Source organism: Sinocyclocheilus rhinocerous, unplaced genomic scaffold (assembly GCF_001515625.1).
Source record: "Sinocyclocheilus rhinocerous isolate Xijiao unplaced genomic scaffold, SAMN03320098_v1.1 scaffold153, whole genome shotgun sequence".
Lineage (NCBI taxonomy): Eukaryota > Metazoa > Chordata > Actinopteri > Cypriniformes > Cyprinidae > Sinocyclocheilus > Sinocyclocheilus rhinocerous.
In genome coordinates this window covers 446192-463061 of record NW_015660878.1, presented here as the reverse complement: position 1 = coordinate 463061, position 16870 = coordinate 446192, and the positions used below count along the sequence as shown (strand labels likewise).

At 34.9% G+C, this 16870-nt stretch overlaps 1 protein-coding gene across 6 annotated transcripts in view; it reads left to right on the top strand.

Moving 5' to 3' along the window:
- LOC107725686 (rho guanine nucleotide exchange factor 39-like) overlaps window positions 1-16870 on the top strand; it is a 95367-nt gene that overhangs the window by 44365 nt on the left and 34132 nt on the right. For 4 of the 6 annotated variants that reach the window (XM_016535055.1, XM_016535054.1, XM_016535057.1 and 1 more), the window contains 3 exons: window positions 7683-7874; window positions 8615-8709; window positions 14595-14715. In XM_016535055.1, coding sequence (XP_016390541.1) covers window positions 7725-7874; window positions 8615-8709; window positions 14595-14715 — 366 coding nt within the window. In that variant the 5' untranslated portion in view covers window positions 7683-7724. Of the gene's footprint in view, window positions 1-3926; window positions 3996-7682; window positions 7875-8614; window positions 8710-14594; window positions 14716-16870 lie in introns of those variants that run through there. The other 2 variants (XM_016535052.1, XM_016535058.1) reach the window with 1 other exon arrangement.

The window sequence follows — 16870 nt, the reverse complement described above, 5'->3', positions numbered from 1 at the left end:
CCCGTGTTTGTTTTTGTCTAAGTGATTCGATATGTTCTGCAGTTGCAGCATAGTTTCTTTTGACATCTCTAAGCTTAGGGTTACCTCTCTTTTTTGCTTCTGAATAATTCATGAACAGAAATCCAATACTATTGAGTTGGAGTGAGGGGGACTCAGAAAAAAAGTTGAATTACAAAACATTGCATTCTTTCATCTCATGAAGTTTTGCGAGGAGCAAGGGTCAATTAAGAGTCCTCTGGCTACGGTGAGTATGAATAATGCACCACAGGGCTGAAAAACCTTGGGAGACTTGCTTTACTTGTGTAGATTATTGACGCTCCTACCGCTTTTTTCCCCCTCCTCTCTCCTCAGGTGAAAAAGGACCCTTTGTCTGCGGTGTCTCTGACTGTTCATGCCTCAATAGCCTGGAGGCAAAATGGGCCTAATTTGCACAGGTCTGTTTTGGGGCCAATTATTATAATACCAAATGTTCTGGAAACACAATAAAATTGAAAACAATAAAGAGCAGAGCCGCCAATGTTGTCATACATTTTACATTTTAATGAATCTTTCATTAAAGATGTATTTTATCAGTTTGGCGATTCGCAGTGCTCCTCTTTTCCACCTTCTTGAGTGTTGCTGTAAGATTTAATAGCTTATATGTATAATATATATGGTGTTGTTTTTTCAAAAACTAACTGAAAATACGGCAGAATTACCGTTTTAGTTTATCTATAGACTTTAGTTGTACCTGACGAAGTTATTGCTTCTGACATTGATGTCTCAGGTACGTTCACAAAGAGTTTCAGCTCAACGAGAAAACATAACTCAAGGGCAAGGTCTCATCTGGCACTCGAGAAAAAAGTCCTTATGTTATCAGGAACATTGCACACTGTAAGTGTTGTCGTATTAATGAGCATATGTTGAGTTCTACAGTACATTGTATGTACACTGTGTCCTGCATGGTTTTAATAGGATAGTTCAGCCAAAATTGAAAATTCTGTCAGCCTCATGTTGTTCCTGGAATACAGAAGAAGATATTTCCAGGCTCTATGATGTTTTGGACCCCATTGACTTTCATTGTATTGACCAAAACACTATGAAAAAGTCCTATGGGTTTGGAATGACATGAGGGTGACAGAATTTTCATTTTGGCTGAACTATCCCGTTAAACTAAAGCCATGCAGTACAGTGTTTTTAATAGCTTGTACATATACATGATTTATAGGTGATCAGTTTTCCAAAACGATGTGAAAATAATCCATTGTTGTTTTGGACCTCCTTGTATGAAAGTCTGTTTCCGGAATGGAATTTAAAATAATAATAATAATAATTAAAACAAAACGTAACGGCAACTTTTTATCACAATTCTGACCAAACAAACAAATAAATACATAAACTTATATGTGAGGTTTAAGTCTCACCAAAATAAATAAAAATAAAAGAAACAACAACAATAATAATAATAATAAATAAATAAATCAACCAGAATAGCTAAATATAAACTCAGAATTCGGACTTTTTCACAATATCTCATAATTCTTAGTTTATATATTTCTAAAAAAAATTCCTCAGAATTCTGAGTTTATATCTTGTAACTTTTTTCTCTGAATTCTGAGTTTACATCTCGCTATTCTGTGTTTTTGTTTCTATCATGGAATAAATAATAAAAAATGTATCTCACAATTCAAACCTCTCAGGCTTCTCAGAGTTCATATTTTGCAATTCAGACTTCAGAATTGTGAGAAAAAAGGTCAGAATTGTGAGATATAAAAATGTCATAATTGTGAAACTCACCAGGACTTGTCACAGCACTTACATATTGTTGTTCTTTTGTTGGTTTGATTGGTTCTATTGTCCTCATTTGTGAGTCGCTTTGGATAAAAGCAACTGCTAAATGACTAAATGTAAATATAAATGTAAATATAAGTTCAGAATTGTGAGGAAGAAAAGTCTGAATTGTTTTTTACAATTACCTTTTTATTGTTATTAATATAATTATATTTTTTTTATCTCAAGACAGCAAAAAGCTTCCATATCATTGACTTTCACTACACAAAAACAGAAGAAAGTCAGTTTTGGAATAACATGAGGTTGAGTAAATGATGACAGATTTTTTTCATTTTTGGGTGAATTCCTATCCCTTTACGAGAAGATCATGCGTTCTAATCATGTCTAATTTTAATTCCTTAAAAAGTTCCTTATGCAAGAGCACTATAAAATTAGGCCTGGTCATGTTTTACATGCAGATGCTGCATCTGTCATGTTGGTCAGAGGCTGGATACTCTCAGATAGCCACACAGGCAACACTAGATGTCAGTGTTCTCGCTGATGTCGGGCTGCAAGCTTTTTGTTTGTGGGAAGGGGAAGGAGAAGCAACTAGTTTGAGAAGATGATGCTTGCACTTCAGAACTTGGGGGTCCTGATGGATTTCTTTATATTAGAGGGACTGTCTATGAGGAGTTAGGGGCTATTACTGTGCCAAGCCTGATCACAGGGCATCACTTTCATCTTGCCAACACTTTTGTATAATTAGCAGACTGCTAAATGACTAAATGTAAATATAAATGTAAATATAAGTTCAGAATTGTGAGGAAGAAAAGTCTGAATTGTTTTTTACAATTACCTTTTTATTGTTATTAATATAATTATATTTTTTTTATCTCAAGACAGCAAAAAGCTTCCATATCATTGACTTTCACTACACAAAAACAGAAGAAAGTCAGTTTTGGAATAACATGAGGTTGAGTAAATGATGACAGATTTTTTTCATTTTTGGGTGAATTCCTATCCCTTTACGAGAAGATCATGCGTTCTAATCATGTCTAATTTTAATTCCTTAAAAAGTTCCTTATGCAAGAGCACTATAAAATTAGGCCTGGTCATGTTTTACATGCAGATGCTGCATCTGTCATGTTGGTCAGAGGCTGGATACTCTCAGATAGCCACACAGGCAACACTAGATGTCAGTGTTCTCGCTGATGTCGGGCTGCAAGCTTTTTGTTTGTGGGAAGGGGAAGGAGAAGCAACTAGTTTGAGAAGATGATGCTTGCACTTCAGAACTTGGGGGTCCTGATGGATTTCTTTATATTAGAGGGACTGTCTATGAGGAGTTAGGGGCTATTACTGTGCCAAGCCTGATCACAGGGCATCACTTTCATCTTGCCAACACTTTTGTATAATTAGCAGAAATTTGCTGAGATGTGTTTTCTCCTCCCTTCATTTCCTAAGATGAATCATCAGGAGTATAGACTAAACTCCCTTTCTTAGCTCCTAGGATGCAAAAGTTAAATGTAAAATTAATGCTTGGTCTTATTTAGAACATATATTTAGTATTTTTTCTTTTCTGTTTTGCGCTTTGAAGCTGTTGGATTGGATTCACCTAACATGCCTTACACACTTCTGGAGGCACATTCTATAAGTTTGAGTTTTGACAGAAATTGTGTAGCATTAAAGTATGTTTCTCATCTTGTTCTTAATGATCATAAACAAACAAAAAGAACTCAAGTCATAAATAATCTATCCACTCACAAGAGTTTTAATCTTGAACCTGCCTGTGGTCAGTCAATAATAGCCTACTAAGATCTCTCAGGGTCATTCTATAAATTGTGTGATTTTTTTAAAGAATAAATGTCATTCTATGCACTCTGTCAGACAAAGAATGACTATTAGGATGAATATTACATATAAATATTATATCCTATGAAGTATTACTTATTGTAATCTAAGTGTCTTTGAGAAATAAGATGAATTGTTTATAAAAATTATTCGTTTAACTGTTAATGTTAACTTTCCCACCTTTAAATAAATTTAATTGTTTTACACACAATGGGTACAGAAAGCAGGCTTTTGGTGAAATGACCCCTAGCGCCGAATCTACTCAATTTCGTGATGACGTCACGGGAGACGGCTCAGTTTCGATGTTTGTGAGCACCAATCAGAGCGCAGAAAAACCCGGAACTTCTGAGAGCGTAAGAAAGAGCGTCTGTATTCAATTTGAAAAGAACGAACGTCAGGTATGGAATGTTTTTGCGTTTATACGTTCTATATCGTTTTATATGCGATTTTATAAATGGTAACTGGATCATGAAGTTAGCTATATAGGCTATAGCCTATTTTACAGTCTAGTTTTATTCTCAAGAACACGTGACAGCAGAAGTGTAGGCTACTTCTACATTGTTTTTGAGTTCAGTCATGCGAAAAAGTGTTCATTCTTTATGAGTAATTCAGATATGCCATACTCGATATTAATTATTGTCTCCAAATCTCCTAACGTTACGTTTAAGTCGCGAGCGGTGACTCAATGAAAATAGTCTGTCTTTGCTTATGGTGACCTCGTATGTTTGTGTGTATCTTTTAAAATCTGTTTTGAAAATAGTTATCTAAATAGGATCCGAAATTCTGTGTTTTTGATATTTAGTGATTTGAAAATCAAAATTTTGCTTTCACAAACACATTAAAAGCAAGTAAAGCTACGTATTTATTTAACCCTCATGTTCTTTTTAGGATCTAAGAGACCCTTAAATCGAAGTATGTTTAAAGTAGGCTATATTTGTTTGTACTTATACTAAAGATTGATACTTGATGCTTTTGTGAATTGTAAGAGCTGATTATAAACGATTTCTTACTCAATGAGATCATATTTCATTCACTGACGTTAGATTACTGTATCTGTAGTCTCAGAGACCCCATATATAAAACAAGAAATAAATGTAGACTATAGAAGTACACCCCTGCGGCAAAAACACACACACAAAGTAATAAAAAAAATAATAAATGCAGCTAGGTTATTAGGTCTATTTGTTTTTGTTTTTTTTTGTTTTTGTTTTTTTTCTTCAACAATGACTTGTTGCTGGAGTCAAACTGAGACCTATACAAATCATTTTACTATTACTTACTATATATACACTATATAATTCCACGGTGATGGAAAATCTCTGGAAATCTAGTTGTAAAATTGTGATTTCTTTGGCCTGCAAAAATCATGGAAATTAGTATCTTAAGAAGTCATGCGAAAGTCATGAGAATTTCTATAGGGAATCTAAATGTTTATGCTTTGGCTCAGCTTTGAAATATTTAATCAGCTAGTTGTTGCTGTTTGTAGAGTTAAACTTGCTGTAGGCCATCATGATGACATCTGTTTGCTTTTATTGGACCTTATTTGGACTTGTTTCCATTTTTATTTTAAAAGCTTGGAATCTGACATACTAAATCTTACAGGTATTTAAAAAGGGAAAAAATCAATAGTTTGAAGAGAAAATGGCGCAAATGTCTTACAATTGTCTAAATTCGTGGTCATTTATCATTAGAACTAAAACAGTAAACGTTTTTCATTACCTGAAATAAAATAAAGGTTAAATTAAGTAAAAAATTATAATAAACTTAAAATAATTTTTATTTCAGCTGCAGTAGTTGCCAAGGCAGCCTTTCTCATTTTTAAGTACTAAAATTACTTAAACGGAATAAACTAAATAAACGAAAGCTAATAAATAAAAATGAATACAAAACTATATAAAAAAATTAAATGACAAAAACACACACAAAATTCTAGAACTAACTAAAATGAAAGAAACAGAAAATATAAAAAAATAAAATCTAATTCTAAATATTAACAAAAAGTATAATATCATTCCAGTTATAATGGCACTGTAGATCTTACCGAAACCTTCAGAGCAATAACAGTGAGTGGGAATATTTGGACATGCTCCAGCTCCGCCCCTCATCCATGTGGCTCTTCTGGGAAGCAGATCTGTGGACTTGCCAATGCTGATGATGTTGCACTGCTTTATTTGCAGGTGTTACCCAACACCTTCATATTCAGATACAAGAGTGTTTGTAAAGAAAACCAGAGTTTGTCTGTGTAATTTTCCTTATGTATGCATAAAACCTTATCCTGAACAAAAGAAAGTGGTCTTGTTTAATATAAGCGCTGAGTTATGCAAACAAACCCTGCTGGTTGCTCCATATTTAGTCTTTTTAACTAGGTACTCCTGACCCCAGTCCTCTTCAGCTGGCTTTTAATTGGCTTCACTGGGCCTAAAATGCTGCAATATTTCTCGAAATTGACTGCTTATTTGAGTGTCGAGACTCGAGAGTGATGCAATTTACAGTAAGTTGCTGGTAAAAATGGACTGTGGCTTCAGACGCAGCACTTAGCAGAGGCTGCATGGGGCACGAGGAACTTCAGGGGATGCATTTCACGTTTTATGGAGGTTTTGTACAAACATGGGGACGGGCACCACAAAGGCAGATGGGATGGGATTTTTTGGTACTTTCGCTCCTCATGGATACCCGTATGCACACCTCTTAGTCTTTTTGGGTTGATCGGGCTGCCTTGTTTACAGTGTGTTATAGAAGGGCTGACGCCAGCCTCCCTCGGGAGGGAACAAGGGTTAATTGCTGTTAAAGTGTTGTTCTCGTTCCTCTTTCTGGCCCTGACGCTCCATTAGAGCTGACACTAATGAGGCAGTGCAGAGAGGACACCCCGGAGTCAAGGGACCGCACCACCAGCTGGGGGAGGGAGTCATGATGGAGAGACTGAGACTTTACTTAGCTGAGAGAGAGAGAGAGAGAGAGAGAGAGAGAAAGCATGCACTAAGTCATAGATCAAGAGTGTGTGTTGTTCAGTGTTGTTGGGATGTGTGTAGGCTTGGCTTCTCTTAATTGGAGGCTTACCCTCTGCATATGTTGTTTGTTTCTCATTACGAATTCATAGGGGACTGAATAGCTGGTCGTCCCTCATACTAGGTCTGTTTAGCCAATGGCATTTGCTTAGTTATTGGACTGTATTGATTGTAATTTAGAAATATCAAAATATGGATTTTCAACACCCTAATAATGTACATTATGAAATTGGCTAAATAAGTACTTTTATAAAAAAAAAAAATTGATCATTGATTAATGAAGTCTACAAAAGATGTGAAGCTGCTCTAAAATTATTTAATATTTTAAATATTTTCATTTATTTTTATTTTAATAAGTACTATATAGAATTCTATAAGTTGTATCGACTACAATATGTAATAATTAGTGCTGTCAAATTATTAATCGCATCCAAAATAGTAGTTTTGCTTAGGCTGCGTCTGAAAGCCTATTTATTAAGCATATATAAATACACACACATGCATTTAAGAAAAATATATTGTTTATATATTAAATATATTTATATATAAAATAAATTATATGAATATAAATTTATACATATAAATACATGTAAATATATATATACAGATTAATATACATTATAATGAATTTGATGAAATCAGAAAATAAACTCTAATTCACTTATTTTATATAAAATTATAAATTATTTTAAAAAATATGAATATGAGCAAACTCAGTGAAAGAAATTAAATAATAAAAAGTCATTTAATATTTGAAATATTTGCCATTTATTTTATATTAGTTCTATTTAAGAACTTTATACAATTCTTTATAGTTTTGTTCAGTGTATATATATATATATACGCACACATACACAAATTAATATATAATAAATAATTTGAAAGTTAGTATTTAAGTATATATGTATTTAAGTAAAGTAATAAAAAATCATTTTAATTCAAATTAGAATTTTAGTTTTTTAGTAACTCAACTTCAGATATATATTAAATATGTAGATTTCATTTATCGTCATTACATTTTTATTTTGGTCAACAACCGATAATTTGATGTCTGTTTAATAGTGGTTTTCTGTTTTGTAGCTATAACACTGATCTGGAGTCAGCACCCTCAACTGGTCGGTCATGAGTTTTGCTCCGAGTCCGTTCACCCCCATGGGCATCCGCAGCATTCAGGAGCAGCGGGACCGCTGGGAGAGGAAGAGGAGCCGCACGGCCCGCGAGCTAGTCCTGAGTGAACAAAGATACTGCGAACAGCTGGATCTGGTCGTCACGGTTAGTCTCTCTACAGGCCCAACATTACACAAACGCCCATGGGCTGAATTGGTCGATCTTGTATCAAACAATACACTGATGGAGAATCACTTGTCTTGTCAGGGCTGGATTTAGTCATAGAAACAGAAAAATGTGTTGATTGTCAGAATATCCTAAATTAATACAAATCTGAAATTCTAATTATCTTCGAGAGCTTTATTCACTGTTTCAACAGCACAAAGTTTTCCATTCATTGAGTGGTCCTTGACACCATCACAGGGCTATTCTTTTGAAATTCATAGTTTATAACCTGTTCAAGGCTTTTATTTTGCAGCTAATTCTTTTTACCTTTAAGATCACTGAGTTTTCCGTGCCATTTCTGTGCGCATTTTGTTGTATATCAAAATAATTGGCATTTGAATTTGCAAAGCTAACACAGCGAACTCGCACGTCGGTCTTATTGTTTTCGAATGCCGCAGCTAATTAAACGGTTGACCGTTAAAACGCGACTTATTTTGAGAAACCAAACCACGTCGCCTCCCGCCTCTGGTGGAGTTGTGTTAGATATGCGGCTCATATTAAGCCGTTGGAGGTAATTGAGATGTCATTGCTGCAAAATGCTTGGCTCTCCACACATTTGTTCTCGCTTTGTCTCAAGGGTGTGCGACGAGAGGTGACACTCTCGGTAAGATGAAGAGTCATGTACGAGTGGCGTCTGAAAATTTAATTTTCTCTTCCTCCTGTCTCTTTCTTTTCTCCAGTACTTTGTGGAGATCTTGAAGGCCAAAGGAACCCTCAGGCAGGACATTAGAGAAAGCATCTTCAGTTCAATTAAATCCATTCATTTAATAAACCAGTAAGTATCCTTTAAATAATTAAGTGAATATTCGCGCTCAGGGGAGAGAGACGGCTGAGGGTGGCTGGCTTTGATACCGTTTAAAAAGGACGAGAGGGTAGGGGAGTATTAATTGGGGTCTAACAGGAGAATCAAGTTTGAGAACTTGGAGATTGCCTGGTGTGCCTTATCTTATGTTATTCTCTTTAATTGGATTGAGAATCGATGCGGATGCTGGATTTAGGCTTACAGATGCACTTTCTCCAGAGTATTTCATGTTATCCCGCCACTATTACCATCAGAGGTGATGGCTGCCTGTTCATAATGGCCGCTGTTTGTGTTTTCTAAGCCTTATGTGTTGATAAAAATAAGCGTTTGCAATCGCTGAGGTTTTAAACATGTATTTTTAATGAAAGTGTTCATTACCATGCGTTCATTACTGATACTCACAGTCTTTCCACTATACTGTAGCTGATTCGCCAGTTATAGGCATCAGGCTATTCAATACAAAGTTTAAAGTCAGAATGAAACACCGTTCGCAACCCATTTCAAGTTGGCACAGCAGTCAGGTTTTTTGCACTTCTGAGTAACACTGGATATTCAATATAAATTAATTGGTGCAGGACCTGATTTTATCCTATAAGATCTCGTTACGATACCAACATTTCAGTAGTTGTAATGTACTTTTTGTTCTTATGGTTTTGACAAATGCTTTTATTCAAAGCAGGACAGGGCGTTCAAGCTTTATGTCAGTATTTTAGGAACAAACTCATAATAACCTTGGCATTGTTAACATTATACTCTATGGGAAGTTTTGTGATTGTCAGTACCATAAAATGCTATTTAATTCAGACAAAATAATATGAAATAATATATTATTGATATAATAACATTAATATTAACAAATTAAATTAAAATAAAATAATGTTTTTTTTTAATCCAACCAGATTTTTTCTTGAATTTTTCAAAATGTATTTATTTTTTTATTATTATTATTATTATTATTATTTTTTAATGGTAATCAAACCAGTAAACAGTCTGTATTTATCTGGAAATAATTGAAAACAGTTTTTTGGGGATCAACATTCCTTTATTAATATTAACTGCATAGACAACAGCAGCTCTGTTGAGCTGTATTTAGATCTAATATTTTATTAAAATTTATTAAGTCCTTTTTGTTTTTGTCCGAAACTTTTACACTCTCTTAAAATAAACAATAATATACCAATAAATGGATTTGATTGTGAACCAGTGTTGTTATTGTAAAATTCTTTAAAAATTGTCTTCGGTAACTGAAATAAAGCTTAAATAAAATATAAACAGAAGATGAAAAAATGTAACTTAAAAAAAATTGAAATTTTGCTTTGGTGAATAACTGAAATAAATACATTAAAGTACAAAATTTGAAATAAAAAATGTTTACATTTATGCATTTGGCAGACGCTTTTATTTTAGTGACTTGCATTACATTTAATGAAATATAAAAAAACAAAAAGACAAATGCGTATAAAAATGCCTAAAACTTGTATAGATAAAAGCTATAAATAAAAGCTCCTTCAAACTAGTAATAAATACTACAATAGTCTATAAATAATATTAAAATAACAGCCATGAGTGCTTGCAGGGCATGGATGCAAATATGCAAATTATACTAAAATGTTTTTAATTTTGGTAGCAACTTCGAACTGAAGTACCGACACTTTTGACAAGGGCAGTGGGTTGGAAAATTTGAGATATTTTCGATGTCAGCTAAAAAGAACGAATCAGTCATTTCAGTCCGAGGTGTAGATATATAGTCTACAATAATATGAAATTCCATGATGACTTTGATAATGTCTTTGTTTTTTACCGGTGGTAGAGTGGTCATGCTAAGTTGTGAAACCCAGCTGTGACTCTTCCGCATACAGACGATTAGACACTCTGCTTGAGGGGCATTTATGACAGCTTGAGCAAATGAAAAGCCAGAGCCGCTGGAAACGAGGTGCTGGAGATGAAATAATACATCAGAAAAACTGGCCTGAAGAGCAGTCGGCATTGATCTGCCCATGCGGGCTGGGCAGACTAACAACAAATTAACTCACAGGTGTCAAGAAGCCTGTTCTTGTTAATTTTATCTGAGGCTATCTATGGCACAGAGCTCTCGTGAAGCGTTTTGTGTTTTGATGTACCACATCTGAAAGCAAAAATAGAAAAGCATGCCTCTCCAAATGTCCAATAGCCTGTAAGCGAACACGCTTCAAGCTTTTTATTAAGACCTTCAAGCTTGCATTAGAGAGATCATTGCTCCTCAGTGCAGAGGAGCGGTGTTTGATATATTTAACAACATGATCAATCTTAGAAAATTTACCTGACAAGCTCAGAGAGATGTTACCTAACAGGAAAAACCTAGTGAGGAGATTTCATTAGTCCTGAATTGGCCAAAGTTTTCATACGAGTTAATACAGCGTGGTTTTGTTGTGTACATATTACCAAACGACTGGAAGGGGAACTACTGACTGCCTTTAAGGGCCTCATCCAGGCCCTGTTGATTGAGAATCATAAAATTGTCTGAATAATGAATCACCGTGGGTCCCCGAGGCTCCCATCAATGCCTGATTGACGGGCCTCTCTACAAACAGTGGCTGAATGAAGATGGAGGGCTGAGTTTCAGAGCCCGATGTATTGGATAAATCGGTGCTCGGTTACCATATATCATCATTAGAATCGGTTATTGAAGTGCTGGGTGAAGCGTAATGGCAGTCTCTCAATTTAGATCTGTGAACAGACAGCAGCGGCTGACTGATTAAAACGAATAAAGTGCTCGCGTTCTCCAAAACCACATCGTTATCAGGAAGCTTCTTCAGATGCACATTGATATCTGCGCTGGCTGCTGAAGGTTATTTGAATCCTTAGCTGAAATCATCACTTTTTATCTTGGACTAGTTGTAGCGCAGAAAAACAGAGAACAAGGACAAGGAGGTGAGCCGTAGATTTAAAAAAAAATTAATACAAATTTTTTCAAAACCTCTGACTTTTTTTATTCTGTGAAATGAAAAAGGAGATATTTAGCAGGTTGTCCAAGCTGCTCTTTTCCATACAATGAAAGTGAATGGTAAAAGTTACTGATAAAAGTAATGCATTACAATATTGCTTTACAAAAAAGTAACTGTTACTTAGTTACTTTTTTACAAAGTAATGCATTACGTTACTTTTGTGTTACTTTTTGTCACCTGAGCTGATGCTTATTTATTTTTAATAACAAAAATCTCAAAAGTTCTATTTTTGGCAACTTTAAAGGCCCTTTCACACCAAAAGTGAAATTAATAAGCCTTATCTGAAAAAGTGAATTTGAAAGTAATGCGTTACTTTACTAGTTACTTGAAAGAAGTAATCTGATTACATAACTCGCATTACTTGTAATGCGTTACCCCCAAAACTGATGGTGACTGCAGCTACCAGTTTCATAGCACTCTTTTGGACTCTTTTTCACACAAACTTGTATGGCATCAGAAACACTACTTTAATGGTGATTTTTTATTTTCTTTGTAGAGCTTGACTGCCCCTTGGCCACCTTCCTCTTTCGTTGTATGGAAAAGAGCAGCCTGGACATTTTTCAAAACTTCTCCTTTTGTGTTCCACAGAAGAAAGTCATGCATGTTTGGAACAACATGAGGATCAGAAATTTTTTTTTTTTAATTAGAAATTATTGTATTTGTACATTTTATGCATTTGGCAGAAATACATTTTGAATGAGAAAATTTATTTTATTATTTTTATTTATATTTTTATAAAAAAATTTATTTTACATTTTATGCTTAAATTTCTGATGTATTATTTCAATTAATTGTATTTTTATTTTTTTTTTATACAGTCTTATAAGTGATTATATAACCCGAGGACAATGCAAACCAATCATTCCCAGTTTTCGGTAAAACCTTCAAAATGATGGCAGCCTCAAAGGCGACAGTAATACGATGACATTCTAAGAAAATATCTGTCTGCTCTATTTAAGTTTAAAAGAATAGCTTGCAGTTGGTTTGAAGTTCATTGTTTGTACATCACATGATGCTCTTGGGTCGGTAAAGACAAATACATTCCGTATTCATTAAACGCTGCTGAACAAGCAAACAAACAAACAAACAAAACTTGAATATATTGTCACGCCGCTGCCATTCATCAGAATTATGACTGTTTACCTGATGAGGGGAATAAGGCAATAGTGGGAAGAACCCAATTATCCTAGAATGCACTGTAACAGTGATCACCAACTTGAAAAGGGCTGTCACTTAAGTAGCACAGAATCAAAAACGCATTTGAGAGAGAAATATTCTGAACGAGTGCGTCTTGGGGGTTTCTTAATGACAGTAAATGTGGTGTGGAAATAGATCAAATAGTATCCGATATGAAGAAAGAGGGTCCTTGTCGCTATTGAAGGGAGGAGGGAGTCTCCCTACAAACCGAACGATGCTTTTGGGTCCTGTACATATTTGTGTTTTTACGAGTGTTTGTGTCGCTGCTAACTATTCATCGACGGTAATTAGTATTCCTCGGTTCTCGCTTCCCGCAAATGAAGCCACATAGGCCTCCATTGTTTGGTTGAGTCTGTGCCCAGCCCAGATGTCGCAACCGCTAAGAATTAATGTAGATTAACATGACGCAGGAGGAATGCTAATGTTATCTTTGTCATCTTCCTGACGGCCAGAGATTTTAATTGCCCTAAAAAAGAGCATAAAAAAATGTAAGTCGTAATTTCATATTTATCATAATAGCCTCTGGCTGTGAGGAGGAAAAAGGAAACACTATTTTTCCCGCCCTTTGCCCTCGTTAGAACTCTCTCGGCTGCTCTACCATCTCCTGATTACGAACAGAGGCTACCTTGGCTTTCAACTTCATTAAAATCTATTTAAATCAACTTCAGCCGCAAAATGCTCCTCCTTCCAGCATGTAAAAAACGCAAAGTCTCAGGGAACATCATTAGGGAGAGTGCGTGTATCCGTACCTGTATTTCTGTTTGGTCTAAGCGGTACCTACCTTGCCTAGTTTGGATAATAAGCTCCCTCACAAGTGTCAACACCCTCACCCTTGAATTATACCCATGTCACCCTAATGTGCCTGACAGCCAGAGCACCAACTCTTCCATTCCTCTTGAACACCTTGTTTTGTTCCTGATTTCGCAATGAGTGCGTTCCTGCTACAAAGCGCCACACGCTTGCCCTTGGGCGCTAGCCTCAGCACCCTTGTCTCAAATAAGTATGTCACCCACAGGGAGGGGCCCTCGCATGACACCACACAATGTGGTAAAAACACTTCCTTTCGCAAATACGTTTGCCTCTGAACTAACCCCCCTCATTATTTGTGACAAGAAGTGCCTTGATTTCCAAAACAGTATCAGGGTTATCATTGCGTTTGGAGTGCGGTGGCAAGACTGCAGGGTAGGGTAACGTGAAAGTGGGCCCTGTTATTTGTTTTTTTAAGTTAACAGTACTTAATTGTTGATGATTTGACACAGTATGACGGTTCTTTGAAAGTATTATTTAATATGTAATTGTGCAATTTAACGACAGGAAAAATAAAACTAATTAATTCAAAATTGAATAAAATATAATGAATAATAATATTAAATGTATTATTTCATTAATTAATTTGTTAGAAAATAATATAAAACATTTAATTTAAAACTTTTTTCCAATTTATATATATATTATTAAATAGAGAAACAATTAATGAAAATATAATTTATATTTTATTATATCATATTTATTTATATGTTTATTTTATTATATATTATTTATATTATTTATAATGTATGTGTACTATATATTATTTATTTTTATTTTATTTTACAGCACATTTGAGGAATGATCAATTCAATGAAGTCTGATTAAATTACGCCGCATAAAGCAAACAATATTTTTACTTCTTAACAGGACCCTGCTCACTCATCTAGAACTGGGGAGATTTGGCATTGGGTTTGAGGAGTTTTGCACTCATTTGCAGTTGTACAATACGTACGTTGACAACATTCAGACGGCTAAAAAAGTCCTCATGGTAAGTTAAAGTTAAATGTTTCATATGTTAGACTTGACCCCCTTTTTACTTCTGTTCACATGCTCAGCATTTGGCATTGACAGCCATACTTACAAATGTGACTCTTTATGTTGTACGGCCTTGAATATACGGCGAATATGAATAAATTTGACAGATTGTGTAATTTTCCTTTTCTTTTGATAATGATTTGCTATTTGAAGGTAGGTTAATTTTTTTACCTGCTATGAAATCAAATGGTCGCTGGTATTGGCTTTTCGCAAGTAAATGCCTTATTACCTGGATAGAGGTCACCTCCTTACACAAAAGCCAGTGGCTACATCTATCGATATGAAATCATGAATATGTATTCATTATAGATCTATGGTAATGTGCAGGATTGACAGTATGTCATGCTCTACTTCTAATTAGTCCAAACCTATTAAATCATTGTACGATTCCTCATCTATGGCAGCTTTTTTCACCCTGCCACATTGTTCGACTCAACCTTGTGGGGGGAAAAAAAGAAGAGAAGACACAATGTCGGGTCAGTAACTCAAAGATCGCCATTCAGAATGATTGACGTTTGGAACGGTGAAAAAAAATGGAGTCACCTACCTGATTAAGGCTTATGGATGACACTGTGCAAACAGATCTCTCCAGGCAAAGCCCAGCGGTACCATTAGGTCCAACACTACCATCTCATTACGCCTGACTTAAGTGGGCAGCCTCCATCAGTGGGCCGGAAAAAAGTGCGATAGGGAGTCTCTCTCTTTGCTAATTAGCTCCTCCCTCGGCAAGGCACCTGTACCCAAGTGTACGGATGACTGATTCCTTGTTAGACCAAATCAGTTAGTGGTTAAAGAATCATTGGCACGCCTGGCTAATGCTAACTTCTGTGTTCTGTGTGCTTGCGGTGAACTGAGGGGGCATATTAACGTGTTTCGTGCTATGCCAGTAATTGTGTCTGATACCGAATATATGCTCGAGTGTTAGCCTCGCAGCAAAGCTCTTCCAAGCTGCGTGCTAACATCTGGTTTTATTTATCTGAGGGGAAGCCTGGAGCCTCACAGATATAAATGTCTTAATTAAGAGGAGGAATACGTCTGCGGCCAATTGACTGGTTCTCATTGATTGCAGACTGAGCTGTTTAAGTTAGCATCGATTCCTCCGCTAGGCCTACATGGCTGTAATTGCTGGAACATGGGCTGGAGTGTTCGCCATGTCACATGATTCAAACATGGCTGGTTTGTCCTTCAAAATCCACCGTCGCATGAAAATGAATAAGAGAATAGCAATCTAGGCCAAGATCTCAACGTTTTCTCAACCAGTGGCTCTTTTTACAGGTTGTTACATGTTAATTTGACATTTTTAATTTCCTTTTTAGTACCATTTTTAACATTGATTGAACATATATAATAATATATGATGTGACGCTTAAATCTGTTAAAAGATAGTTTTGAATTATTTTAGAAATGCACAATATATCTGTACCATTTAAGTTATTGGCCAGTATGGATTTTTATCTATTTTTTAATTTTTTATTATTGGTGTAAATATATTTATTTGATCAAATTTAAATGAAAATCAAATATATGAAATATTATTACAATTTAAAATAACTGTTCTATTTTAATGTTAAACATTAAAATGTTCTGCTATGTTTAATAGGAATCTTGAAATAGATAAATAGAAAGGTCAAATTGACAGCGTTTGTAATCTTTAAAAATACTAAAAAATTAAAATCATTAGCAACTCTCAAAATGAATGCTATTTTCATGCTGTACATTATAATTTTGAGATGCTTATATTCACTTGTTAAATAGATTTTAATTTTTAATGTTTTGTCAGACAAAATGTGTTCATTTTATTTAAAATTATATTGTTTTTTAATTATATAATTTTGATATTGTTTAAATTTTTTTTTTTAATGACTTACCTATTATTTTAAAATGTTGAAAGTAGTGCTGGGTGGTATGACCAAAAATTTGCGGGACAGCACTGGCGAAATCTTCCAACTGAACCATAGCTAAGGTTTATCCAATAAAGTCGCTAGGTTTGTCAGTATGAATATTCTATGGAAAAAAGTAGTGATCGACCGATATTGATATTTTATAACTGATACCAATTATTTGCATGTTTATGTGCCCGATAACCGATATGCAGAACCGATATTTAT